Source organism: Heterocephalus glaber, unplaced genomic scaffold (genome assembly GCF_053883595.1).
Source record: "Heterocephalus glaber isolate CG9 unplaced genomic scaffold, H.glaber_assembly_v1.0 deba00001497, whole genome shotgun sequence".
NCBI lineage: Eukaryota > Metazoa > Chordata > Mammalia > Rodentia > Bathyergidae > Heterocephalus > Heterocephalus glaber.
The window spans coordinates 51,651,481-51,678,873 of NW_028258320.1; the positions used below are offsets into that span (position 1 = coordinate 51,651,481).

General features: G+C 49.3%; 1 protein-coding gene and 1 long non-coding RNA gene across 3 annotated transcripts in view; one reads left to right on the top strand and one right to left on the bottom strand.

The window, feature by feature from the left end:
• Positions 1-15,273, bottom strand: part of Adgra1 (adhesion G protein-coupled receptor A1) — a 38,363-nt gene extending 23,090 nt beyond the window's left edge. The window contains exons 1-5 of one of the 2 annotated variants that reach the window (XM_004838698.4): positions 14,819-15,273; positions 13,842-14,048; positions 6,052-6,179; positions 4,247-4,370; positions 76-221 (exon numbers count right to left, since the gene is read on the bottom strand). In XM_004838698.4, coding sequence (XP_004838755.1) covers positions 76-221; positions 4,247-4,370; positions 6,052-6,179; positions 13,842-13,844 — 401 coding nt within the window. In that variant the 5' untranslated portion in view covers positions 13,845-14,048; positions 14,819-15,273. Of the gene's footprint in view, positions 1-75; positions 222-1,329; positions 1,811-4,246; positions 4,371-6,051; positions 6,180-13,841; positions 14,049-14,818 lie in introns of those variants that run through there. The other variant, XM_021253217.2, reaches the window with a different exon arrangement.
• Positions 1,792-11,681, top strand: LOC110347799 (uncharacterized). The gene is made up of 3 exons (XR_002392630.2): positions 1,792-3,376; positions 3,660-3,777; positions 10,429-11,681. It is a non-coding gene; the product is annotated as an uncharacterized LOC110347799 (long non-coding RNA).
• Positions 15,274-27,393: the final 12,120 nt, after the last annotated feature.

The window sequence follows — 27,393 nt, forward strand, 5'->3', positions numbered from 1 at the left end:
AAGAGTATGTCCAAGGCAGGGATTCCTCGGGCCCAGGGAATGGAGGGGGCTGTGCCCAGGAGTGAGTTTGGGTACCTGAGCAGGGGCTTCTTGGGGAACGGTGGCTGGTCTGCGCCTGGGCATGGCAGGGCCTTCTTGGTCACTTGCTTGTAGATGTTCCTGGCGGTCACTCCAATCCACAGCATGGTGGAGAGTGTGGAGTAGTGTAGCACGATGCCCACCTGGGAGGGGAGAGTCGTCAGCCAGGCCCTCCTCTGCCAGCCACCTGCCCCAGTGTCACTGACCTGCAGGGCACAGCCCAGCTTTTCTGGAAGCCCCAGTGGGCTGAGCCCCAGCAGCTTTAGTGACAAGAAATGAGTCCAGTAGGAAGATGGTGGACACTCCACAAAATGGCAAAGACCCTTGAACCGCTGAGCTTTGCTCTCCTGCTGGAAGAGGTGAGATAGAGCCCATGGGGAGCCCGTGGGCCTGTGTACCAGTCCCTGGGTGGTGCCGTTGCCATTCCCCCTTTGGGGCCTTTGTGCACACCCCTGCCTACAGAGTCCACCAAGTGGAAGGAGGGTACTGCTATACGATAGGGTGCTCCCAATATGCTGTTATTTGTGGCATTGCATGTAGGAAAAAACACCATAGGGATGAGGCTTGGATGACCCACCCATGCCTGTCAGAGTGACTCATTACTTTGGAAACAGCCACCAGAGTTGAGTCCCATCCACAACACTTAGGTGCTAGCTAATTATGCATTCCATACTCCTTCATCTCCATCTGATTCCATAAAATGAGGTTACCTTTCAGGTAATAACCTGACATTTCAAAATGACAAGTAAAATACTGTTATCATTGGAAAGGACATAAATGTTTAAGGAATACAGAGATTCCCTGAATAAAGTTAACATTGCACCATCATAATGATTTATCAAATCCAGAGTTCAATTTATACTTATGAGCAAACTCCACAATAATTGTTGAGGATTTTGAGGGTGGAAAGATAAATGGTTTCTGAGCTCTCTGTACAGAGCTCATGTGTCCTGCAAGTCGTTTTTTCCTTGGCCTTCCTGACCCTCAGCATGTCGAGGCTTCTGTGAGCATTCCAAGCTCTCAGCCCTCACCCTGGCCTGGCTAAGAGCAGGAGGTACTAGAATCTGCCAAAGAGACCTCTCTGCACTGGAAAGCATGGGACAAAGGTGAATAAGTTGGCCTGGCCCTGACTTGAAGGAAGATCCCTGTCTTTTCAGGAATTGGTAGGATGGCTATCACTGCCATGTACAAACAGAAGCATCAGAGATCTGTCCTAAGAAGAACACTGATCCTTAGCTTTGGTACACTGACCTAGGTAGGGCCTTGAGGAAGGTGAGGAATGTGGCTAAGTGAGCTGGGAGGTCGGGCTTTCTTCTCCTCCCGTCTAAGCTTCTCTTAGATGTGGGCTTGGGGATCATAAGAAAGTGTATTTGGCAGGACTCTGTCTCTCAAACACCCACTTTCAGCCAGATACATGGGGAAGTCACAGGGATGCTGTGCTGGCTTCTACAGAGCACTCTACTGCAGAAAAGGAGGCAGTAAGCAGGCTGCCCTCCCTCGCTTCCAGACCCAGGGCCAGCACTGACGCACATTCATTATGTGGGACCATCGGCAGCCGTCTGTTTTTGTTTATGATGTCACTTAGTACTTTAATGAGGCTCATGGTCATCTTTCTGTTGCCATAACAACTCTCTGTTCTCTGCAGCCATTCAGAGTTTTCCTGGTTGTTCTGTTGTGATGCTGAGCTACATGTGGACAGGAGGAGGGGCCTGGGAATGGTGGTCACAGGTTGTTGTTGGTGGAGGGACAGCTTTAACTTCCTCCTCCTCAGGTGTCTCTCCCCACCCCGCTGAGCACTTGATGACTGTAGATGCTGTGCTGGGAGAACCGGGCTAGCTTTCCTCCCTAGCTGCCAGGCTGCAGATCAGAACCAGCCTGGGCTCTGGCTTACAAGCTCTCAGTGGTAATAGACATTCACATTTGTGTCCGCAGGCATAGGAGAGTTAAATATCTGGGTGTGGTGGGGATTATTACCTCCAGGGCTTGGTGGATGCATTTAGAGCTGCAGTCCTCAGACTCATGACCTCTGTTGAGCTGAGCCTGGCTCTTTTCCCAATGTTAGCAGCTCAGCATCTTCCAATGGCTTGTTGCTGTGTTTGTCTGCTCCCCCTCACCCCAATGGCGGCTCCGTACTGCAAGCCCGATGAGTGTATTTATGACTGTTCCCTGCACCCACAGCAAGCCCTGGCACCAGCTTGGTATGTTTGCCAAGCGAGTGGGTGTGAGTAAATGAGGCCTGGTATGTTCTGGAAATGTAATCAGGAGATCTAGACAGCATCTGAAGAGCCATGATCTTTCCTATGTCACCAAAGAGGGGGCCATTTCCTCTGATGGGGATCTTGAGGATTGTCACAAGGAATTGAACATTTTCCACCTCAGCATGAGCTCCTCCACAGATCTGAACTCTGCAGGTCCTTCTAGTCCCACCCCTGACCTTCTGTACCAAACATCTGTGCTGGCCCTTGAACTCCATGGGGTGCTTGGCCTCTATGATCCTTGTCTGGGCTGGTCAGAGCATGGGAATAGTCACAGGTTTTCTGCAGGGCCCTGGCACCATTTCTCTGAAACCCTGAGGCAATTCCAGTGGGCTGTGTGGCTGGCAGGTCCTAGCTGTGGAGTTCTTGGTGGCAAACTGCAGTCATAAAGATAACGGCCCACTTGATTGCCTTTCAGATCACTCCCAGGCAGGCATTTATAGTAGGGCATAAACAGGACTTCCCTGTGCTCCCTGTGGTTGTTCCCAGCTCATGAGAGGCATGAAGACAGAAACTGTCTGCCCCCCAGCCTCCCTTCATGCTTGTGCTGCCAACTGTTTTGCAGAATCATGCCTAGGTGGGGTGTGGAGACGACATGCAGGCACACATTCCAGACATCCTTTGGTACCCAGGGCTCTGGGGCAGTAGCAATGTCTCTCAGCCATAGGTAACTGGCTCACAGAACACTCCTAGCCTCAACTTGGGTCAGTGCTGGGAAAGAAAGTAGCCCCATGGCTGTATCAAGCCAGTGTCGGGTGGGCATGGGAACTACACAGGGAGGGAGGTATGTGCTCACAGCCTGAATTTTCTCTGAAGCGCCCCTGTGGGAAAAGTGTCTCATCCTCGCCTAGGGCCATCTGTGCAGGTGGAGAGGTCAGGGGATGGCTGATGGTCATCGACATCAGTACAGGATCATATGGGCCTGTAGAAGGGTGCTGTCAATAGATTTTGATTGAGTTCAAAATAACAAAAGGGCAAAGAAGCAGGACAATCCCCAAGTCAAGCACTAGCCCATGAAGTGACAGAAACTGCAGGAGTCTTTGGTAAGTTGCTCTGAGTCCCTGGGCATGGTCCCATTTGTAGACACAGAGCTGGCATAGAGGCTGGGTGCACATATGGGTGACATCCTGGAACTGTAGCTGGACTCTCTTCCTGGGCCCAAGACCAAGGCCAATGGGAGCAGGACTATGTTTGGTTTTAATGGGAGGGTCTCTACCATGGGTTCTTCCACAAGCTAGAGCTACTTTATATTTCCTTCTTTTAAACCAAAGCCAGGTCACCAGTGTGATGAGGATCAATTTGGCGACTTTCACTGTTCTTTTCAAGTCTCAGATCCTTCCAAGCTCCCCCTTTCCCTGAGAGAGGACAGAACTGCCAAGGGTGCTGCCCACTGAGGACAACTTGGTGAGCTGCAAATGCCACAGCTGCTCCTCCTGATGGCAAGGTAAGGTTGGCACCTAGGAGACTTCACTTGGTCCTTCCTGATCCTGCCCTGCTTGTTTCTTCAGGAAAGACATCTGTGCCTGATTCTCAGGAAGGTCACCATTTGCTGAACAGTAAATGCCTAGCTCAGTAGTGGCAAACCTATGGCTGTTTGTATCACTGAAAGCTCTAAAAGGTTTGCCATCACTGGAGCTGCATATCACATAGGTCTCAGAACAAGCTGGTCCAATTGAAAGTAAATTATTTTATAGAATCAAATGGTGAGCAAAACAATTGGCTTCAGATGGAGAGAAACTGTAATAGGGACCTGCTAGGTATATGCCTAACTATTCCCTTCATGAGCAACAGCTGAGCAAATACTAAAATATTAGTTCATAAACAAGACAATTAGCACACAGTTCCCCTTTTGTAGGACTGTTGATAAACACACTTTCATTTTTGTGGCACAATGAGACACAGACAGCACTCACCGCCTGGCACAGGATTGGGTATTTGGTGCGGTTGATGCCACCTGCAAACACAGTGAAGGTCAGAGCTGCATGGAAGCAGAAGTTCAGGAGCGTGTGCCGGCCTTTCCTGCTGATCCGGATGGCACTGTGGGAAATGGAGATTTCATGTAGGAACCAGCATGTCAAAGAACAGCATGGAAACAAGAACTCTTGTCCAAATGCAAAGCTCTGTCCACAGCAGGAATAGTAACCCCCTAGTGAGCTGGGAGCAACATGTTCAAAGGACTAGATCATGGGACAGAGAGTTGACTGTGCTGTGTGCAGCTTAGTGGGTTGCCACTGGATGACTGTGTGGTAGATCACCTTACAGAGTGTTATACCTGGAAGAGCTTCTGCAAAATCTTGACCAATCTGACCATTTGACAGATGAAAGTGTTAAGGCCCTAAGACTATGACTTATCCACAGTCTCAGTGACAGAAGTCATGCCCCTGACTTCCGGAAGGGGTTCTGCCCTCTCTGAGTAGATGACTACTCCTCAGGAAGACGGTGATGGCTATGTAACTATAAGCATGACTCCAGGTGTTTCAGTGCCTGTGGCTTGGACTGGGATACTGTCTGTGGACGAGAACATCTCCATGGCCACAAACATGTCTAAGGTTCTGCCCAGCTGGCTATGGCCAGGACTGATGTTGTTAAACTTATAATTTTGACTTCATCATGACCCTGAATGTGTTCAAACTTCTTCCCATAATCACAGCTGCTATGGTCTAAATGTATGTATTACTCCCAAATTCATATGTTGAAACTTAGTCACCAATGTGGTGGTATTAGGAAGTTAGGTGTTTTAGCAGAGCCCTCATAACTAGGATTAGCACCTTTATAAAAGAGACCAGAGAGCTGTCTTGCCCATTTCACCATGTGAGGGCACAGGGAAAAGGTGCCACCTATGAACCAGGAAGCAGGCCCTTGCCAGACACTAAATCTGATGGTGTCTTCTTCTGGACTTCCAGCCTCCAGAACTGCGAGAACTCAATTTCTATTCTAAATGATGGTTTATCAACCTCCTAATATGTGTTAATTTGTTATAACAGCCAAACAGGCTAAGACAACAGCTTTGCACTTGCCAGAGCTCACCCATGACTGTGGCCTTGGCCTTACTCATCCCTTTCCTATGACCATGGCCTTGGGTGAGCCTGAGCTTCTTAGCATGACCACAGCATTGGATGCACTCAAGCTTTTTCCTATGATTGTGCCTATGGCCAAGGCCTAAGTATTACCCATGACTTTGATTATGGGTTGGAGTGTGGCTGTGGCTGGCACCCCTCCTCACACTTTCCAGTGCATCTCCAAACGATGCAGTGAGGTCACCCCCACTCCTGCTTTCAGGCAAGGTGGCCAAAAGCTAGCTCAGAATTATAAATCCAACTATACTCCCCTTCCCAGAAAAAAAGGAACAATGTAAAGGCATATCAAATGTTTTGCAGGCCTCTAGGCAGGGTCTCAATGTACGTGAACTCATTTTAGGAAGGACTTATTTCACCTAATTTGAGAAGAACGTGGAGGCTGCTGTTGAGAAGACCTGATGCAAGTCCAGAATGGAAGAGCTGGGCTTTCCTTGGGCACTGTCCCCTGCTGGTTCCCATGATAGGCACCCTGAGTGTGGGCAGGCTTGAGCTGGTGCATAATGTGTGAAGTACCTTCTGGGGGACATCTTGCTATGGGGAGGGGGTGAAGTCTTCGAAGCTTCAGGGGCTTGCACTTGAGGGTAATAGAATGGTGTCTCTTCTGGTAGCATGAAGACCCCATTCCCCTGTGCCAGACTCACCTCTGGTGCATGATGTAGGTGATAACGGAGGCAAGGAGGCACAGCAGCATGACTGCAGTGCATGCATACACCACAGGGTGCAGGAATTCCCCTGGGTACTGGGGCAGGGAGAGGACAGTCTTCAAATCCTAGAAAAGAAGCAGAGAAGACCAGGGGTGACTATATGACTGTAGAGCCAAGAGTCTATACACACAGCCAGTCACCTGAGTTTTCATTTTCAGGTTCAGCCTCCCCCTCTCCAAGTGGCTCAAGGCACTTTCTGATTTGAGCTTTGCTTTGTCAGGTCACTTAGGAGGGGTCAGGCTGGTGGCTGAGGAAGACCCTGCTCAGTGGATGCTCCATTGGAGTGGAGGGGGTCTGCAGCAAGCCAGTCACCTGCATGGGACTGGTCTTCTCTAGGTCTGCTCAGCCAAGAATGTCTTCATGTGGCTTTGAAAGCAGCTCCCAGAGGGAGGCAGCATTTCTGCAGTGCCAGAGGCCTGCCTCCAGCTCCCTTTCTGTCAAATGCTGCTGGCAGAGGGCAGGGCACAGCACTGGCTTCTGATATGTACTTGTTTGATGGCAGCACGCCTGCTTGGATGTCTAGATGGGGCCACCGGAAAAGCAGTGAAAAGTCAAATTTCCCCAACCCACTTCTGAACCTCACACCCCTTGACATTCTACTTTTAAATGTCTCCCAGGGGAATTCTGTATCACATTTTAGCAGATCTGAGCACTGTTGACTCAAGCTGATGGAGAAAGAGAAGTGGTTATAAAAAATATAGACACGGGACTGAGGACCTCGCTCTCTTTCTAATATCCCCAACCCCATTGTGCATCACAGCCAAAGTAAAGGTTCAAGGTCCAAGTTCAAAAGACAGCATGGTTTTCTGTGGTAGAGTAAAACTGAATGTCTCAGTTGAAAAATGTTAGAACTTCTGGAGGTTTGCCCTTTTTGGGTCCTGTAGGGTGATGCCCTCATCCTTGTGTTTCAGGCAGAGGGCTAAGTCTCTGGTCCCATGGTCCTAGGAAGATGTTCTGGTTAAGTGGGAAATTAGTTAGGGCTTGCTGCTCCCAATTCTTTAGCCTCTTGGCCGTGAATAGTGCAGGACAGGAGGATCAGAAATGGACCTAGACAGCACAAATGCCTCTCTGGATGACATAGGGCTTCAGGACTCGTGGTGCCTTATAGCCCATTTTATCACCAGAACATGAGCTCATGATGACATTGGAGATGCCAGCTGCATCTCTGGTGGCAGGGATGTCATGGTCTGAAACAACCTCTTCAGGAGATCTTGAGGTCCAGCCCGCTCCTGCTTGACCAGTAACCTGCCCATGCTTGGCCTGAAGCACTGGGAGGGGTGTGTGGTCTGGATACTTGAAGGCTGGTGCTGCTTAGGAGGTAAGCCCCATTCTGGCCTTCATGTCTTCAACCCAGGGCACCTCCTTTAGGAGTGTGAGCAGCCAACACCTGCCAGAAGGAGCCTTTGTCTGAGCAAGGACAGGCACCTATGGGGCTGAGAGAAGTAGTGGTACAGTTTATTTCCGCAAAGCTATGTCTGCAGCTGGCCCTTTCTTCCTGGACGCCAAGGACCCAAGCTCATGACTCAGCTCAGCTTTGCAGTACGCTCTGGGAATTTGCCCCTGAGGGCTTTTTTTTTTTTTGTACCAGAGATTGAACTCAGGACCTTGCCCTTGTGCATGCGAGTCAGTCAGTGACACCACTGAGCTAAATCCCCGATCCCCCTGAGGGATTTTGAGAAGGTAAGGCTGGCCAGAGACCCCTGCCCTTGTTTCCCCTCCTTTGTAAAAAGGAGACCCCCAGGCCCCAAAGCATCAGATGCCTCCTGCAGCAGGGTTGGCTCAGGACTCCACCCAGATCCCCCTCGGGGGCTGCTTCTTCCATGACACCTGATCTGCCGGGGAAGATCTCAGAAATCTTTCCTTGGTGCCCAACTTCTGGATATTTGACATCTGGTGACTGGGGACTCTGTGTGGCCCTTATGAGTGCCAAGGCCATCATTCCATGTCTGTCATGGTTCAGCCACTTGCTGCAAAATGGAAATAACTACAGAAGTCATGGGAAAGCATGTTTCCTGGTGCAATCCTGACATCAAGTTATCTGCATATTTCTGTGCTTCTGAGAGGTGGGAAGGCCCGAGACTCTAAGAACTTGAGGTTCAACTGGGCATAAGTGCTGTCCCCATATTCTTGTACACAGTGGTCTTTTCATGGGAGTCAGTCGGCTCCCCACCCATGACACTGACCCCCTTTGGCCACTGTTATAAGTTTATTTCCATATATATGTGAGAGAGCTTTCCAGTGTGGTCTGTTCCCTGTATCCTGTTCTCATCTGCTGCTACCAAGATATTTCCTCCATGGTCACCTGGAACTAGGACTTTGCATCTATCATGAAGGGCCTGGGGCTCACAAGTCCTCCACAGGCTTCTTTGGGGCTGGTGTCACTGTGGTGAGAATACCTGGTGGGTTGGCCTTCTGGCTGGTTTCAGACTCCTGTTCTGCTGGGGAGGGGCCCGGGGGACAGGATAGTCATGGTGGATGAGGGGCTCAGCTTGTACATCCCAAACACTGTTTGAAGCATCCCAGATGTACTATGTCCAAGAACTGTGTCCTTTCACGTCTGTCGCCAGGACACCCTTAGGAGAGCTTGCATTTGGACACATCTTATCTGTGGGTTTTAATACACATAACAAAGCCCCTTCCTGGAAGCCAAATTAAAAATCAGAACAGTGCTTCAGGCAACAGGCCGACCTCTGCAACATGCAGACCTCCCAGGGAGCCAGTGTAGGAGGCAGAGGCGTTATGCAGGAGGCTCGACTTGAAGGGTGCACCACCTTGGGGTAGGGGACTTGATTCTTGTCTGAAGGCTCAGTTTTGAAGTGAGCAATTTTCCGAGTCTGAGAGGCCAAGGAGGGGCATCACCATCACCTGTGTGAGGAGAGTTTTCTGTAACCATGGATAAGATGACCTGGGGGTCAGCAATGAGCTCTATAAGAAATAGGGATTTGGTTTGGTTTCTTATTTTTTCTTTCTCCAAATTACAGTTATCAGCAGTGACTTTCTACATTTTTAGAGGTGACATTTAAAATTCAAAGTAGGTAATGCAAAATAGAAATAGATATATTTTATGTTTTAAAGTTCACACATGGGCAAGTTTCTCTCAGAAGAGTCTACCATGCAAATGTTCCTCGGGCAAAATTATGATGATCCAGGGTGTGGTTAGACAGAATCTGCCTGACAGGTGGACAAGTCCCTCTGAAGCTGTGAAACCACAGTGCTCTTTGGAGAAGCAACAGTGAAGGAGCATCACTCTCAGGTCAAAAGACTGCGGAAGCCTAGAGCACCCTCAGGGGCAAGACAATGGCCAGAGCCTGGGATGCTGCTCCTTTCCACACATGTAAGAGGGCCTGATGGCCGAAGCCGCTTTGGAGACACCTCTGCTCTCCTGGGAAACAAGGGTGTCCCCCTTTCCCTGGGCTGGCCTTAGAGCTAATAGTTCCACAAGCACCCTGGGCCTGGTATGCAGCAATTTCTTGAATCTTGGTTTCTTTTTACATCTTTTCTTATTTTAGTTGGACGTACCCTTTTTGGTGTGTTCTGCAGATTGACTGAGTCAGGTGTTAAGGAGGACAAAAAGGAGAAAAGATAGGAAGAAAGAGGTCAATCAAGTGACGTGTAGAGATCAGACAGTCAGATGTGGGAAAGTGACTTCTTCAAATGCCACTGTCTGAAGTCACATTCCTTCCCTCACAGTGAGGTGTCCATTGGCCAACCCAGTAGGCTCCGGCTGAGGCAGTAACTAGGTTTTCCCTGATTCTGTGCCAACTCAGGTTGATTTAATTACGGCCCTGTGCATTCCCTTGTCTGCCTTTTTAATGATAATTGCATTTTATTGATCTATCAACCTTTCATGAAAGTGTTTTTTGGGGAAGGCAGAAGATAAGTAATTTATTCATTTGAAAAACAAATTACTCTAATTGGACATTACATAAATATAGCTTGTTATGGTTCTCTTTTTGGAGGGGCATATAGTCTAGGTAGATTATAAAGAGATTTGGAGAAAAACATGTTAAAATATCACAGAGACTCTTCTTCTAGACTTGTAGTTACTTGCTTAAATTTCATAATTTAAGGAGAAATGTTAGGTGGGATGACAAACTCCATCTGTGAGATAAAGGTAGAAGTTTTTAGTAATTTAGATATTAAACTGAATAAAAATCAACAGACTGAAAACTTGTTAAAAGTTCTAAAATATTTGTAATCGTGACATAAAATCTTTTGTGGGCCTTTGTTAAGGTCCATAAGTCAGCATATGAGGGTCACACATTTTATAAAAATGAAGATCTGTGACTGTCTCATCCCCTCTTTTTTGTCCAGGTCCTGATTCTGGTCCTTCCTGAACTGCCCTCACACAAGTGGACACCTGTGTCTCCTGTTCTCCCAGCCTTCTTGACTCACCTTTCAGGGCACTGTAGAGAAAGGGCATTTTCCTGTGGCTTGTCTACATCCCATGGAGCTGTAGTTCCAGGGTCAGAAGTCTCTACCTTCCATCTGTGTTTGGTCCCTGTGGGGTCTTAATCCCATCCATTTTTTAAATGTAGGGCATTTATGTATGGAAAAGGAAATAATAGTCACGAGGGTACTCTAAATGCACCATGTATTATGATGCCCCCCTCACTCCAAGCAGGCCTGACTTCTGGCTCTCCTGACCTTGGGTCCCCTGAACAATGTGGCAAAGACCATTCTACTCTCAGTGAGGTCAGCCCTGAATCCAGAGAAAGCAGAGACCCAGCAAGTTGTCTGGGCTCCTGAGCCCTGCTTCTGGTAGATAATACACCAAAGCAAAGCCACTAAACCCAGACATGGTGCTCCAGCACTGGCACAAACACTAGAGGATGGGAGAAGCATATCTGATCAACCTGACTCAAATGCTGCAACTACCAGAAATAAGTGGCACCAGGAGGCTACCATGGCATCCTATAGGCACCATCTTATACACACCACACTACACCATGCCATCCTAAATATGCCATCCTATACCACACCATATGTCACCCTATGTATACCATCCTACATACACCATTCCACATACAGCATCCTACATACGTTACCTCATCCTATACTATCCCAAACTCTACCATCCCTTTTCACACTATCCTATGCCATACCACTCTCTACCACACCAATTTACACTACATCTTTTTATATGTAACATCCTACATGCGCCACACTATCCCACCTATTCCACACTATAGCAGCCATCCCACCCCATGGTATACCATGCTATACCCTCCCATACCACATTGCCCTATATCTTATACCATACCGTATTGCACCACAGCATCTGATCCCACACCATGTCATCCCACACCACACTATCTTATACCCTATATATACAACATACCATCCCACTCCACACCATCCCACATCGCACCATCCCACACCACATCAGACCACACCACACCACCCATGCCACACTATTCCACACCCGTCACACTATCCATCCTCCCATTTAGTTCTTATCACCAAGAACAGCATTGTTGGAAGACCAGAACTGTGCATGTTCACCAGACTGAGAAATTCTCAAGAAAGTGGAAAGAAAGAAAATACAAAGATCTGAACAATTTTTACTGGAATTCACAGATGTCATTTTGTTCCCTTTAAGAACATACTTTCTTGGAGCTAAGTATGAGGATTATAGATGGCAGAGTGCAAAATCATATGCATCTCAGTGTCTGCTGGGTTTAAACAATAACAGCACCTATTGCAGAAACAAGCCATACCATGTCTGCTTTGTTTATCATCAACTGTGAGGCAGATCACTACTCAGGGGTGGAAGTGCCCTTGGTCTCACATATTGGATATGTGTCCTAAAGGACATGGCCCCTCTGGAAAGCAGTGACTCACTCTCCCATCAGAGTGCGAAGAGCCAGATACAGAGCACACCTGGGGAAAGGAGCATGCTCAGGGAGTGGAACATGGCACAGCCCCAGGCCTGCTGGAAAGAGGCTCAGAATCCAGCACTATTGCAACCCAGGTGTGTGTTTCAGAAGCTACAACTTACAGTTGGGAGCTGAGCAGGCTGCTTGCTTCTGGATAGGTGTCAGGGAAGGTCCAGTGGGCACCAGGCTGATGGCCATGATACATTAGCTAAGGCTGGGCAGGACGAGGACCACCCCACCCTTCTTTGTCCCTAGGCTCAAGTGGGCCTGCCCAAGCATCTGCACCACAGCCTCAAGACGTGCTGAAAGTAAGCTCCCCAGAATTAGCTAGGGAAACCCCACACATTTTCTGTGCCTTTCAGAAATTCTCACAGGTGTGAATGTTACTTATTAAGAATAATAACCCAACAGACTGCTGAAATTCCACATTCTTCAGGCACATATGACTGGGCCGACTTTACAGTGTGGGGACAGGAGGTGCCTTGAAGGGCAGCTTGGGGCTGCTAGGACCAGGGGTGACTCTGGTGTGCAAAAGAGATTTCCATGGGGCTGTCAGGGACTAAGATGAGTCCCCTGCATGGACTGACTGACAGGGAGAGGGGAAGGTGGAAGCACAGGGCTTTCTGGATGGGGGACTATGTGCAGGAGATGTTCAAAGGTTCTCTAGGTTGCAGACAGGCGGGGGTTGAGCCAGGACACTGGGTTCCCCCAACCCTTCAAAAGGCCACAAGGTGGTGTTATGACCACTCCTGCCTCCTAAAGCACCTTTCAGTTTGCCTGTTACCTGCCAAGGGCAAATTTCCATTTTGAAAACATCCTAAATTTGAAGACAGAAAGCCTTGGATAATGCCATCAGAAGATGGCCATGTTGGGTGTGGCACCTGGAGGCAACAGTCAAGGAGCCTCAGGGCCAGCCTGCTGTCCTCAGAGAGCTGCATGAGCCTTGTCCACGTAACCTTGTCAGATGTCTGCAAGGGATGCGGCTGATGGCCTTCAGCCTCCAAGCTCGGAACAGCAGTCTAAGATGATGCTGGATTTTGGCAGAAAGCATCTCTTTCATTTGGACATTTGGAATCCAACAAGAAGAAAATGAAATAGTGACTCAGAATGCTCCTCATGAGGCAGACACTCTGGTCTGCACTGAGGTGTTCACGAGGCATCTGGGCCGTGAAGGCACTGTCCTAACAGGCCATTGGCATTCTCTGCACACGCCCCTGTCAGCTGTCCCTTACAAACACACACAATGCATTATTTACTCACCTGTCAACCTTCCCAGACTCCAGGCTGGTGGTAACCACAATAAAACCTTGCAGAAGTCTTTGGAATGGGCCCCCCTGGGTCCCGGATGCTGCTCCAGCCAGCTGACCACACTGTACCCTTTATTTCCCCCTCCCAATCACTGCTTTGGCTACTGAAGCCTACTGACTTTCTGTTGGGAAGGGGAAAGGCCTTGTGACCTGGTCGTGGGCACCAAATAGGAGGGATCTCAGCTCAGGGTCAGACAAGCTTTCCCTGGAGCATGGAGGGAAGCCCTCAGGGATGGACCCCACTCTCTCAATTAAATGATTTGACATTGCCGTATGGCGGCAGCTAATTAGTATGAACAGCGGTGAGTGAGCTGGCAAGCAAAAGGAACCCTCGCAGGCTGCCCAAGACCCAAGCACTGTCAGATCTTGCATCCCTCTTCCCCACCCCATGGAGCTTCCACACCCCAGGACTGAGTACATGCCGGACTGCTGTTGACTGACTAACAACTTATTTTCCAGCCTGGGTCTTCTCCAACAGGGGCTGACAGCCCTTGGTCTGGCCAGCTGGCTGGCAGGGCTCCATTGAGCTGGGAGTACTCACCATGAGCCCTGCAGAGTTACTGAGGTGAGAGCACCGGTGGGGGCGGTGTTGCCGGCAGAGACAATTATGTCGCACCCTTCTCCCCACCAGGCTCCATGGCCATCCAGAAGGTCAAAGTCCCAGACAGCAGCTCTAGGTCAAACTCCAGGGCAGTGTGCCTCAGGGTGACCCTGAGGGGGCTGGTGAGGGTCCGTGGGTTGTACCCATCTGCAAAGACAGCACTTGGTCAGAGGCACAGGCCGAGGGCCCTTCTCCTGTCTGTAGCTTGAGGCCTCTCATGTCTGTTACAGGTTAGCACTTGGGTGATGGCAGAGTAGGGAGCAGCCAGTACCTTCCGAAGTTTGCACCTTCTCAGCTTCTCTAGACCTGGGCCAGCCTGTTGGAGTGGCTGGCTCAGGCTCTGTCTGGAGCATTTGGGAGATCCAGGTGACAGGCTGGGCTTGTGCGGGACTTCAGAGGGAAGTGCCAGCAGCCCGACACTGCTCTCTTGGGCAACATTCCCTCTCCTTATTTAAAAATCAATCTGTGCTCACCATCCTAATACAAGAACTAAACTCAATCGTTTCAGGCTGCACAAAGCCAAATAAACATGTCTGTCAGTTTAAATCAAGAGAATTAAATAAACCTGAATTAATCTCCCAGCACACAGCCTGACCTGGCAGGCAGAACCCTCTGCTGCTTATCGTGGCCAGACTCAGGGGCTGGCATCTTCACACAGATGCTCTTGCCGGTGCCGAAGGCTGCTTGGTTTTGGCTGTGGTTCTGTGCCTCCCCTTCACCCAAAGTTATTCAGAATCTACCTCCCAGTATCAGGAGTTGTCTCACCTCTGGGCTGGCATGTTTGCCTGAGAAACGACCCTGGTGAGTAGACACTGCAGCCAGCAGTTCAACCCTTGCTTTCCCACGCTAGTTCCATAGTCTCCCCTTCCTGAAGACCCTCCACCCCCAGACCCCAGGATGACAGCCCAACTTCTCACCTATTCTGGCAAAAACAGCTGGAGAGGCACCGATCTTGTGCTTCCTGTCACTGGTGAGATGTAGCGGGTTCCCTGTGCTGGGGAACAGCTTTCCATCACAAGAGGCATTGGACTGGAGCGCCAAAGTGGAGTTATCAACAGATTGCAGGGCTGCAGCCTGGTGACAGGCTGTGGCCAGTGCACAGCGGCAGTGACAGTGCTCTGCACCGGGAAAGGATGAGTCAGAGCTGGGGAGAGCAGGCACTCAGTGCGAGCTTAGCGGGCAGTTTCCAGGATTCTGCTGGGGGATGCCAGCCGCCTTCGCCTGTCTTCTGTGGTGGCAGCCAGGGATGAGGAACCGGCCGGGAAGCAGGAGCCGTAACCATGGGGACTGGGGGAGGCACGGATGGCGGCAGCAGTGTCCGGGCTCCCTGCGGCAGGGTAGGAATGGTTCTTCCCAGCCAGCCCGGCCAGCCGCCTGTCACACTGCAGAGCCGATTTAAAGAGACAACAGACCAGGGTTTGCTACTCTGTTTCCAACAGATCCAGACAACTCACATTAAAGCATTTCCCTGAAAGGAGGACAGGATGATATTTCATTTTTAAAGATAATCCCTGTCTGCTGAGGGCTCCAAGAACAGAAATGAGAAAAAGGAAATAGATTTTGGAGCAATTTTCATAGACCTTGTATTAAAATATTGTTAAATTCAAACATGGCAAAACTGAGGTAAAGTCTGCCGACTCCATCCCAGCCATGAGTCAGCAGGGCTGGTCTTGTCATGTGGACAGGGTCTGGCTGGCCAGCTAGCACCCCCCATCTGGGGCACCCTCTCCCTGAAGTTTGGGTGACAGAACAGGGTGCTGCAGAGGAGGTACATGATGGAGAGGAGGCGAGTGCATCCTACCTGCAGTGGGGCAGCTTTGCCCAGGCCACAGTTGCCTAAGTTGTGGGTCTGGGTTGGCTAGGGACTCTTCACAAGGTGAAGCTCCTGGGACAGTGCCAGTGTCAAAGTTTGGCAATTTGACTGGAACCTGCCCAGTCAGGGAACTTATCCCATGGCTTCAACCTGTTCCTCTCCTTGGTCTTCAGCCCTGCAAGGCCACTTTATTCCCCTGGGTGTTCAGATGCTGGTGTCTTCTGCAGGGGTCCTTAGCTCCCTGCCATCCTGGATTTTGAGGGTCCTGAAGCTGGAACTCCTAGCAGGGGAGGTGTTGCTAATAAAAATCACAAAGGCAGAATCAGATAGAGGGGTACTGCCGCTCCAGCTTCCATAGCCTCTGAGCATGCTGCCTCTGATCAGGGTATGGCTGAGCGCCCTTCATCCCAGGGTGCTCCTAGTGCTCTTCTATGGGGATGTAGAAATGAATCATGAACTTCATTGAATGAAACCCAGGGGTATTTGTCTCTTCCAGCTCTCTGTAAGTCATGGAGGCCTCAAGGTATCTTGAGTTCCTAGGAGGATCCCCAGGGGCTGGAAGGAAGCCAGGAGCACCCTGGTGGCACTTGGGGAATGGTCCTAGAAAAATGGGAAGGCAGAGGGGCAAGGATGGACCCCAGACTGTGGAGGACTCTGTTTGACACCTGTGCCCCTCACATCTCCGTGGAGGTGACCCAGGTGTGCAGTGCAAGGGTGAACACAGGCCACCCCTCTCCCCCCTCAAGGGGTTCTCAGGCAATCGTGGTGTGGTCTAGGACCCCAGAAGTGGTCAGAGGAGGCCCTGGCTCTCATGCCTGGCTCTGGTGCCTGGCTCTGTGCATAGCTTGCGTGCTGTCCCTAAACCTCTTCTCAGAGGAGCTGAGCCAGGGGTGGGTCATGGCCTCAGAGTAAGTGGGTTTCGGTGGAAACTGGAGTCTCCTGATTCAAAGCCTGGGCTCAGGCTTCATGGGAGATGGAGTGTTGGGCCACTTAGCTTGCCCACTCCCAGCTGCCCCAAGCCCCTCTGTGACTACCTCATTTCCCAATCCTTGGAGCTACTTGAAGAGGGCATCTGCTCTAGACCCAGTCTCTGGGGTGGTGTTGGGGGCAGGGGTGCTGTGATGCTCCATGTGGCACGCCATGCTCTGCACTTGACACAGAGAGGCACTCTGATGGGATGGGGAAATTGAGGCACAGAGCAGTCCCGTGCTTTGCCAATCATCCACCCTGCATTTACTGCTGCCCTGGGAGCTGCCTGGTCATTAGTACTGGACCACAGATGCACCATTCTGGGGAGCTCAGTTGACTCTGTGGCTTTTTTGTGATCTCAGGGCAACCTTGATCCTGAGGTCTTTCTCTCAACACAATGACTGCTGGAAGTCATGGTCATGTGCCTCAATGAGGTGGTGCCTAGGGCAGTGTTTGCCACTGCGCCTGGGAGCTATCTTTGTAGAGCCCTGCATTGTCTGCACTTGCCCTGTCCTAAGGTGACCAGGTGACAGTTCGCAGCCTTGAGCCCTTCCTTATGCTGTTCCTCAGTGAGGACTCTGTCCTGTGGCCTCAGAGGTGGCCATGGGACACAGACCCACTATACTGTTCACCTTTCCCAATTTTTGCCAGAAAGAAATGTACTTACTTGGTGTCACAGAGGCATGTGGCTAAGAACACCCGCAGACCTCCTGTCTTTTAACTGGCCAAAAGAGGAAAGCAAAAGAAAAGGACAAGACCAGGACAATGGCAACCAAGTAAACTAAAACTTAAGATCATTTCAAACATATGCCAAGTTTCTCATTGTGGAAAGGATAAAATTATTAGGTGAGGAAAAGCCATTTTCTGCCCTTGCATGTCTATCCTCACTCAAGGCAAATTTTATCTGCAAATTTTCTAAGGTGCTTAATTGTATCTGAGTGTGGTCCCTGTAGAGACACAGAAGAGGGAGTATCTACATCTGCATCTAGATAGAGTTTCATGTAGGAAGAGGCTTTTTGCATGGAGTTGGCTCATGCAATGTTTGATGGGATGGAAGTCTTGAGCGTGAGGTGACGTGGCCATCCATGGCGGGATTCTGTCTTTGTCATGGAGGCCTCAGCTCTGGCCATCATATCAACCACCCAGTTGTCCAGGATGATCTCCTTTATCTATGGTATGAACAGTCAGCTGGTGTTAACAAATTTTATAAAACTCCTCAGCAATATTTTGATTTTTGTTTGTTTAAAAAATGAAGGACAACATCCCCAGTGGACATATGGAATTGACCATCTACTAGATGCCCCTCTCTGTAAAAGCCAGACTGCGGCTTTTTTGGGCAGTGTTCCACACTGCAGTGTAGGTGACCAATCAGCAAGTGGGCATGGTTGGATGCTGATGAAGAATAATCTACAAGTACCAAGAATTGAATTTCATGTAGATCTTGTGTGCAATGAAACATTGTTTTTCTGAATTTTCTCAACAATTTAAAACTGTAAGAATATTTTGTTCATAGGCTGTATATGAACAGGTGGTGGCTTTGTTTGTTCTGAGGCCATTGTCCCCATCCCTGCTGCAGAAGGCCTTGTTGAGGGAGGACTCAGCCCAGCTTGCAGTGGAGGTGGAACCACAGGCACCACCCAGGCTACTTTCTGCTAGAAATCCTAATGCATCAAAGACTGTTGACCTTCAAAAGAAGCATTTATGAGCCTCAACCCACCAGTGTTGAGAACTCACCTCTGAAACTATGGCTCTTGTATGTTGTACATTTGAAGTTTAATCTGCATTAAAATGCACTTTCCCTCAGTTTATAGCTTTCTCCTGCAGATGGATGGTACAGGGCCCTCCATTGCCCTCAGTCTCTGTTCTCCTTTCCAGGAAGCTAAGTTTGCTGGACATCCTGTGAAGAAAAAAAACAGACAGTCTCATTGCAGGGTAAGTAACTCCAGCTTACTCTTGACCAAATCCCTGGCCTCTCCAGTAGCCTTTGAATCTTTGGATCTCTTGGAGGGACAGTCCTCCTTGACAGGAAGATATGGAGTGGCTTGTTAGATATTGCTGCCTCCCACCAAGGGTGGCTAGGAGAGCCTGTCCAGTCTCTGGCAGGGCTTGATGCTGTGGGTACTGGCTCCTTAGGGACAAAGCCCAGTTGAGGCCAAGTTTGGAAGGAGTAGGCCAGGCTGCCTGAGTGGCTAAGAGGGCAGGGCCTGAGGTCATGGGAGGCCATGCTTCCCTCTGCATCTCATGGCTTCCACAGTCTATTTAAGGGAGAGCAGGACCCAGGACACAGACAGGCAACAAAGCTGGCCTTAAGATAGTGTTGCATGTAAGATTAAGGCAATGGAAGATCTGAAGATGTTTGAGGGGACTCAGGACACTGACTGAGACATGTTCCCTTTCTTGGAGGGGCTGAGGCTACTGAGGACACAGTGCTTGAGAGGAACACTACATCCCCGGAATAAGGATGGCCTCAGATGTGGCTGCTGTCCCTGCCAGATGGGCCTCTTTCCTGAACACTACAGAGCTTCTGCAGCTGCTTGCTTTCCAGCCTTTTCTTGGAGACTGACAGCCTGAATCAGAAGCCACAGAGACTGGAAATGGTGGCTTCTGGGGCATACAGCCTAGCCCTGGGGGGCTTGGGACCCATGACCAACAGCCTCCCTGTGTGTATGGCATCTATGGTTCACAGAGTGAAATTAAAAATGGTTCTTCAGTTGCTGTGGCAACCAACAGCCCCCCTCCCCCTGCATCAATCTGAATTTGTGCCAAGCATTTCCAACAGATTTAAGCCAACAAACTTGTTCTTATCCTGAGGGGAAGCCAGGTTTGAGAACCAAATAATAAAATTAATAATCTTATAGTATTCTGATGGTGCTGTTCTTTTAATAGAACACTCACAGGAGCCCTGAGAGCTTAGAGTGAGTTTAGCCTCTGTCCACAGCCATGTGGAGGCCGCTGAGCTATTTTAGCATCTCCTGCTGACCGTGCTTTGTAATAAAGAGGTACCTTCTGTGTTCTTAGTTGAGCTCTACCTCTGAAAGGTATCCATTGCACAGCTCTGTGTTCAGGAGAGTCTAGGAGACTTCTCAGCTGGGTGTGGGCCCCTATCATGGTAGGGCTCCAGGTCAGGAGAGCTCAGGCCCCATTATCCTGGGTCAAGCTGTGGGCGTTCTCCAGCCACAGGGTCAGGCTGGGCAAGGGGATCCTTCATCCTCTGCCTCTGAGTCCCCAGGCCAGGGCCATTGTGTTTTTGCCAGCTGCCACCTCCTGAAGCTCAGATCACTTCTCTTATCTTAAGAAAGAAAGGGCCTTTCTTTCCTCTCCTGGATCCTCAGGTTGTGGAAAGTTTGGAGGGGGTTGGCAGGAGAAAATAACTACACCAACACAGGCGTTCCATCAAGAGCCCCTCTCCATTGTGCCATGATGATGGAGCCCCCAGAAGAGGTACTAATGGCTCCTGCCCACTTCTGGTAGTTCCACTGTGGACTGTTGAGAAGCCATATGGCCCCCTTGCATGCTAAGCCCACCCCAGCTCCAGACAGAGCAAGCCTGGGACCAGGTGGGGAGAATTGGATGTATTTGGGATTCATGCTCATTCTGTAGGCACTGGGGAAGTATGGCAGGTGTCTGGGGTAGAGAGGGAGTCACAAGTTTGTGCTCAGTTGTCACAGCAATGTGGGATGTGCTGTAACTTTATACCTTTGGCCTTCTTTAACCCACAGCCGTATGTCCTGACACCTGGTGGATAGTGTAGACAGCAGCAACTGCCACCCACAGTGCCACACAGTGAGCACACCAGCTCCATCTCCACCCCGCTTGTCAGAAGAACACCACACCAGAGCTCCCCCAAATCCCTGCGAGTGATAAGAATCTATCACCTGCTGGCCAATGATCTCAAGGCTCTAATAAACATGCAGTCTGACCCCTAGCTATTCTTCCCAACTCCAGACAGCCCTGGACATACACATGGATGGCCCTGAAGGATCTGATCTCTCCACATAGAATTGGGGCTCCACAGACCAAGGAGGCCACCACTGGTGCAGCACTGGGCATAGCAGCCACACTAGGCAGGCTCACCTGTCTCCAAAATACATCATCATCTGCACCTCCCAGGGCTGACTCATGGCCTGAATACTCCACTACAGGCAAGAGGCAAGGAAGCTTCCTATGAGCTCTGCTGCAGAATCCTTCACGTGCAGCACAGAATTTTAATGAGGGCTAATCATTGGGAGAGATAAGCAATACACAGAAGAGATGCATTGACTAGTTAAACAGCCAATGCTCCTATCTCCCATAATGACCCACCACTATCGGCCAGCAAAGCACACAGCTACCAGGCATGGGCTTTGCAGAGATAGGAGGCAGTCAGGCCAGGGATTTAGCTTAGTGGTTCTGCTGCCTGCCTCACAAGTGCAAGGACCCGAGTTCAATCCCTGGTACCTTAAAAAAAAAAAAAAAGAAAAAGATATACAGAGATAGGAGGCACAATGAAATTCTCTAGTTTCATGCAGATAATTCCTTCTGGACTCAGGAGTTAATATGGGTCCTTGGGAGCATTTGTAAACATGGAGCTTTCACAGCCAGATCTGCAGGAACTTTCCTGCATCAAAGCAGTACTTCCCCTCCTGCTGGTTTTGAGATGTCTGTCTTGATCTCAAATGTGGGATAAAGAGAGAACAGAAGCATCCAACTAATAAGACAGTTTTACATTTTAGGTACCTTTCCAGTTTCTAGACACAGAAAATCAACCAACTGACTTGATTTTTGTGGAAATATTCAGCCTGGTGAGATGGGAGCCAGGGTCATATGTCCTGGCATTCTCAGGTAGAGTTCATCTTTGGAATATTTCCAGGAGTGGAGATGACTGTGGGGTCTTTCTGTGTCCTGTCCCTGCTCTGTCAGAACTGGGATGTGAACTTAGGCATTGGATTGGGATCCTATCCTTGGGCAGTGGACATAGAGAGGATGAATTCCAAGGAGAACTAGGGTCCTGGCCACACCTCACCCCTGAATGCCATGCTGAAGCCAAGAGTAGACCTAGTGGGAATGAGGCAGGCAACTGAAGAATCCTGCCCCTTCCACATTGCAGATGGTGGACTACTCACATGTTTTCCTTCCCCACTACCTACTTCCTCACTTGCCTGTGGCCCATTCATCCACTCCCCTCACTATCCCTTGATTGTTCATCTAGTGCCTTTCTTCATGAGCCATCCAGTGGGTCTGAGGATCAAGCCTAGATTTAAACCACAGAGCCATCTGATCTGGAAAAGTGTGAACACATGCCTGGACAGCAAGTTCCTGGGGACCAGAGTGCCTGGACAGCTCCTTTATGAGTATAAACCAGCCTGGATAGTCTTTCCCCGGAGATTAATCTGCCTGGACATCTCTTCCCAGGACCAGGCTGCTCCGGAGCTGTCCCTGGTGCTACCGAGAGCAGCTCCAGGGCTGAGGTACCTCTGTCCAGTTCTGCCTCCCACTTTTGCCAGAGATGCTCCTATCTGGATCCTGGGGCCTGGGTGCTGTGCCTGCACCTGCCTGGGCTGGCCCATCAAATAAGTCCTGCTTGGCCTGACCTTGCTAGCTGCCTGCCCCTCAGCAATAGCCTACCTGCCCTGCTTGCCTCCTGCCAAGTCTTTTGGCAATTAAAGCAATTTTACCAAATTAAATGTGATAGAAAGGAAGTCATTTCACCTGGCAATTTTGTTAAAATAATTATTGTTGAAAGATTAATGTTACCAAATCACTGGTTTTTCTAGTATTAGCAATTTTGCCACACCACAGGATGGTTTCTGCTCCTTCACATCTTGAAACACTGCTCTCTCTCTTCAAAATATCTTTGCACCTAAAAATAATCTTTTTATTTTTAAATTTCTAATCAATTTTTAGCCAGTTATTCCTGCTTTGAGTTGATAGCAACAGAAGAAATTTGACACAACTAAATGTCTGATAATAGGGTGTAGGCTGGAGTAACTGACACATCCACCCACTGGCAACTGGTCAGTCTGTCAGGGAGAGCAAGCAAGCTGCTGGCATAAGTTCTTATGTACCCATGCACCATCATGTGCTGACTGTGTGTGTGTGTGTGTGTGCTAGTGTGTGCAAATGTGTACAGGAGTGTATGTGCAACCACATATATGTGAGATTGTGCATGTATGTGAGTGTTTGCAAGTGTGAGAATGTGTGTATGTGTGGGTGAGTGTAAATGCATGGGCAGGATTTGAGTACAGAGAGCACTAACCATACTGGCAGGGTGGTGAGTACTCATTACTTTATTCTTTTGTAGTCTATTTTCAGATATTATTTTCTTCACTACATTTGTTTTATTGTTAAAAACTCAATGAAACCACTTCAAAGAATTCAAAATGAAAATTTTATAGTTGTGACATTTAGTGTTTTTCAGTTAATTTCTTAGTTGTGGTTATTTTATTTTTCCAACATTTGCCTACATTACAAAGCAAGGCCAAAAAAATGAAATTAATTCTAAACACAGAGTCAAGAAATAAAGGAAAAGAAGTGAAACATTATGATAAACATAAGCAAAGGTAGAAACTCTTGACCTCTGAGAGAGGAGCACAACTTTCAAACGTGAGTGAACTTTTCACACCTCCAGACCTGCAGTGTGCTCCTGAAAGCAGAGACCTTCCTGGTCCAAGGTCTGTCTGGGGATGTGCTGGGGCAGGATCTGTGTGGATGCCTGCAGGGGTGTCTGGAGGTGGGGGTGACAAGAGTAGCATCATCAGTAGGATGAGATACTAGGAGGAGAACAAGTGGCAGAACCTGAACTCTGCATGTGTGCAGTCTCAGAACCAGGCACTCATGGGCTTCTGAAGACCACTCGTTGCAAACGAGTAAGTCTGGGTGGAGCTGGCTTCATGGAGAATTGCAAACTCCTCTCCTAAGTTGGCATGTTTTGCATTTTAGAAGTCTATAAAAGCTAAAGTCCTCATTAATTTCAAAATACAGTTCACAAACTGCAAATATTTGACCAGTATAGCCATATGCTCCACAGTTTTTCAGCTAGAGCAGTCAGTAAAGGAGAAACTCTAAGAAGGTTGTGGGTGGTGGGGGTGGATAGCAGAGCTGTTGGAGGCGAAGGCACACATTGCTCTCTTTTGTGCTTCTGGGGTGTGGGTGGCAGACCCAAAGGTAATACCATGTCTCTGAGCCCAGACCCCTGGATCCCACTTCCAAGGTACTACAGGAGGATGGTGGGCAGCCCTGATGTGGATGAGGAAGGGATGGTACTGAGAGGTGCAGGGACAAGAGGTGAGAGAGCGAGAGGTACTCCCTGTGTCCTTCACCCTTGAAACCCCAGTGGGTGGTTGCATGGAATAACCATGGGTGCAGACTTCATAGCCTTGGAGAAAAATGCTGCCCAGGCATCAAGCCAGACCTGCCTGTCCTTCCTATGTACATCACCCCACAGGAAATGGGGGACTCTAGTATGCTCTATCATCCTTAGCCACCTCAAACTTCTGAAGAATCAAGCCCAGCCAATTCTCAATTTAAAGAAAGACTCCTGATGAAGTGATTCCTTCTGAATGCAAACTGGACCTGTGGCCTTTCTGGATGATCCTCCAGGTCCTCCCTCAAACTCTCACTCACTCCCATCTGAGTTGGTAGGTTCCAATGGCAGGCACCTCCAGGAGCTGGATAACTGGAGGTATGGCCTGAGGAATGACAAACAGGCCACAGCCATGCTACCTGACAGTGCTGGACTGTGTGGGGCCAGTGAGGCTGAGGCAGATCTTGGATCAGGGCTTAGCCCCAGCCCTTCCTAGTGTCAAGGAGCAGAGGAGTGAGCTAGCACCTGAAAGGCATTGGTTCGCTTCTGATGCTGAAGTTTCCTGACCAAGGACTCTCAAGCAGGATTCTACAGGACCTCATCTGTAGTCCTATAAGGGCAGGGGTAGTGACAGCTTCAGGCTGGGCTGTGAACAATGGCCTCTTCTTCTTACCTGAGCTCCCATAACCTCCTCATAGCCCCTGTGTGGCCTGTAGAGGTGCTGGCCTGGGAGGAACCTTTGGTTTCTGTGTTCATAGAGGGACAAGCAGGAGGTTATGGGTTTGGGGACCCCTGTCTGGGCTTCCTTTGCTATGTGGGAGACAATAGAGACAAGGTCTCTGAGCACAAGCTGGCTGAGTGATATCCAGAGCACCAGCCTCCATCTGGGGTGAGACACTGTCTGTCTGGGCCTAATAGACCAGGACATGATGCTGTTGGCAAAATCTCAGGTACAGAGGGCAACTACTGACCAGACTTCTAGCAGGAGGTGCCAAGGGACCACATGGAGGCTTGGAGCCCCTGGCCTGTTTCCTACTATTGTCACAGGTCAGGGACTGGCCTGAAGCTTCTGCTATGGCTCTGAGAAGAACAGGGATTTCTACCACGTCCCACCACGTAGTGTGTGGATAAAAACCTAAAGGCCTGTTCCCTTCCTGCTCTGATGCTTGGCCAGCCCCTGGGGATGAGGTGTCACATGAAGACTGATATTTTCACTCTGAGCTGAGATGGATTGTAAAGAACACAGCCCCATGGGGCTTTACTTCACCACAGTTTTGGACTGTTCATAGAGATGTCTGTTTCTGGTAAAATGTCCTCAGACAGCTTTCAAATATGGGAACTTGGCATGGACTGACAGCTGCCCTGGACAGCCTGAGACTCAGTGCCTGTGGCTGCTATGAGCTCCTGTACATGGGGAAGGCAGTTTTGTCCTGTGTTCACACAGAGTTTACCAGAGAAACAGAAGATGGCCCAGCTCAGACCCTGCTCCTGTGCCTATGATGACACCAGATCGCTGCTCTGGTCTCATCCTTCTGGCCTTTCTCCAGCAGGGTCTCATTAGGGGGCCTGATCAGGTGCACATTCATTCTGCCATGGCCTACTTGGTAGCCTTCAGCAGCTCCATCAGGAGATCCCAGGCAGTGCTGTGTTCCTTACGGGCACCCTTCACCCCCACAGCCTTCTTCACCCCCATGGTATACCCCAAGCCTTGATGTCTCATGTTTCCTAATTTGCTCCGTGAAAATGCCAAAAGGCAATGACCAGCCAGTTTTGGCAAATGTCTAAGTACTCATGCTGAGGTCTCCAAATGTATGGTCCTCCTGTCAAGAACCGGGTCTCCTGAGGGAGGTGCTGTTCCAGGCCTGGGAAAGGAAGAGTGGAAGGGGAGCCTATGGGGTCAGCTTGTACCAGAAAACAAGGCCACCAGGCCTAGAGTTATCTCAGGATGACTTAGGAGCTGCTAGCCACAGTAGCTATGGGCATTGACATAAACAATGACTGCTAAGGGGTCTCTCAGCTGGAACTCACACATTCAGGACTAGGCCCACTGGTTACCTTGGAGGACTGTAGGGAATGTACTCATTATTTTGACCCTGGGTCCTGCTTTTCCTATGTAGGTGTGCCTCAAGGTCTTCAAGTTGGGGGACAGTGTGAAGAAGTTTCTCTTTGTAGAAGCATTCTTAAAAAAGGGAAGGAAAATGATAGTTTTTCAACTCCCAATAATTTGCTTATGCTGGCAATGACCACCAGGAGTGGAATGTTCACAGCATCCTGACAAGCTGCCCTGCAAATGCTCCCAGCCATCAGGGCCTTATATGTAGCTGCCTATTTATCAGTTATGCAGACACAAGACCATCGCAAAGTTCAGGAGGGGAAATGGCAAGAGGGAAGATTGGATTTCTCTAGAAGAAAACATGCAAGGGGAAGAGAGGGAGAAGGAGGCCCAGTCAGAAGATGCTGAGTGACACACCTGCCTGTCAGATGCAGGGGCAGAAAAGGGTTAGAAGAACATCTAGCAACAGAACCTGGGCTTCATGTTCCATTAAATAAAGGAATTTTATCATTAATTTTTAAAGCTTGCATAGTAGTATTATGGCTATTTACAAAAGAGTCATTATCTTTCAGGCAGCATGCTGAATATTTACAGACAATGTTAAAATACTTGGGACTTATTTCAAATGATCTATGTGGAGGAGAAGTAGGCATTCCGGGGATGTGAGCATCAGGCTTGGACAGTTGTGGAGGCTGGGCATTGACATTTCATTTGCCATTCTTACTGCCACTATACCAGACTGAAAATGTCGTAGTAAAAACTAAGCACGTGTGAGAGCATGCATTCGTGCATATGCGAATACATGATTGCATGTGTGTTTATAAAGGCTGCCACCATCCATCTGTGCAGATAGCTTCTCCTAACTATGACCTCCAGTGTGACCTGAGCTTTTCTCACCCACTTATCTCTGAAGTCACTGGGGCCTTTGCCTGCTCCAGAAATGTAGGGGCTGGCCCTTCTGGGCGAGGGCCCTGCTTGGCAGCTTCAGCCTTAGTCCCAGAAGGAACACTGCACCCCAGTTGCCACTTTGTCCCACCAGCCAGAAGCCACTGGTCACAGGGACAGGGCATTGGCCAAGCTTGGGGCTCATCCCTCAGGGGCTGGCTGGGGCATTTTTTGGAAGCTCCAGATTTTGGTATGTGTGTGTAAGTGCATGGTGGAGGCAGGAGTGTCAGTAATGGGTACCAGATGAGGGTCAAAATAACACCGTTTCCAGAAGCCATTTTCCCAGATGAATTCTTGCCTCAGGTAATTTGTTGCTTAGGAAGCCAGAGAAATAGACGTACCATTTGTAAGCAGCTGCATTTCCATCTGCATGGCTGCCACCACCTGGGCAGGTTAATAAATCCAGGTTGTGAGCAGCCCTTCAGTGCTC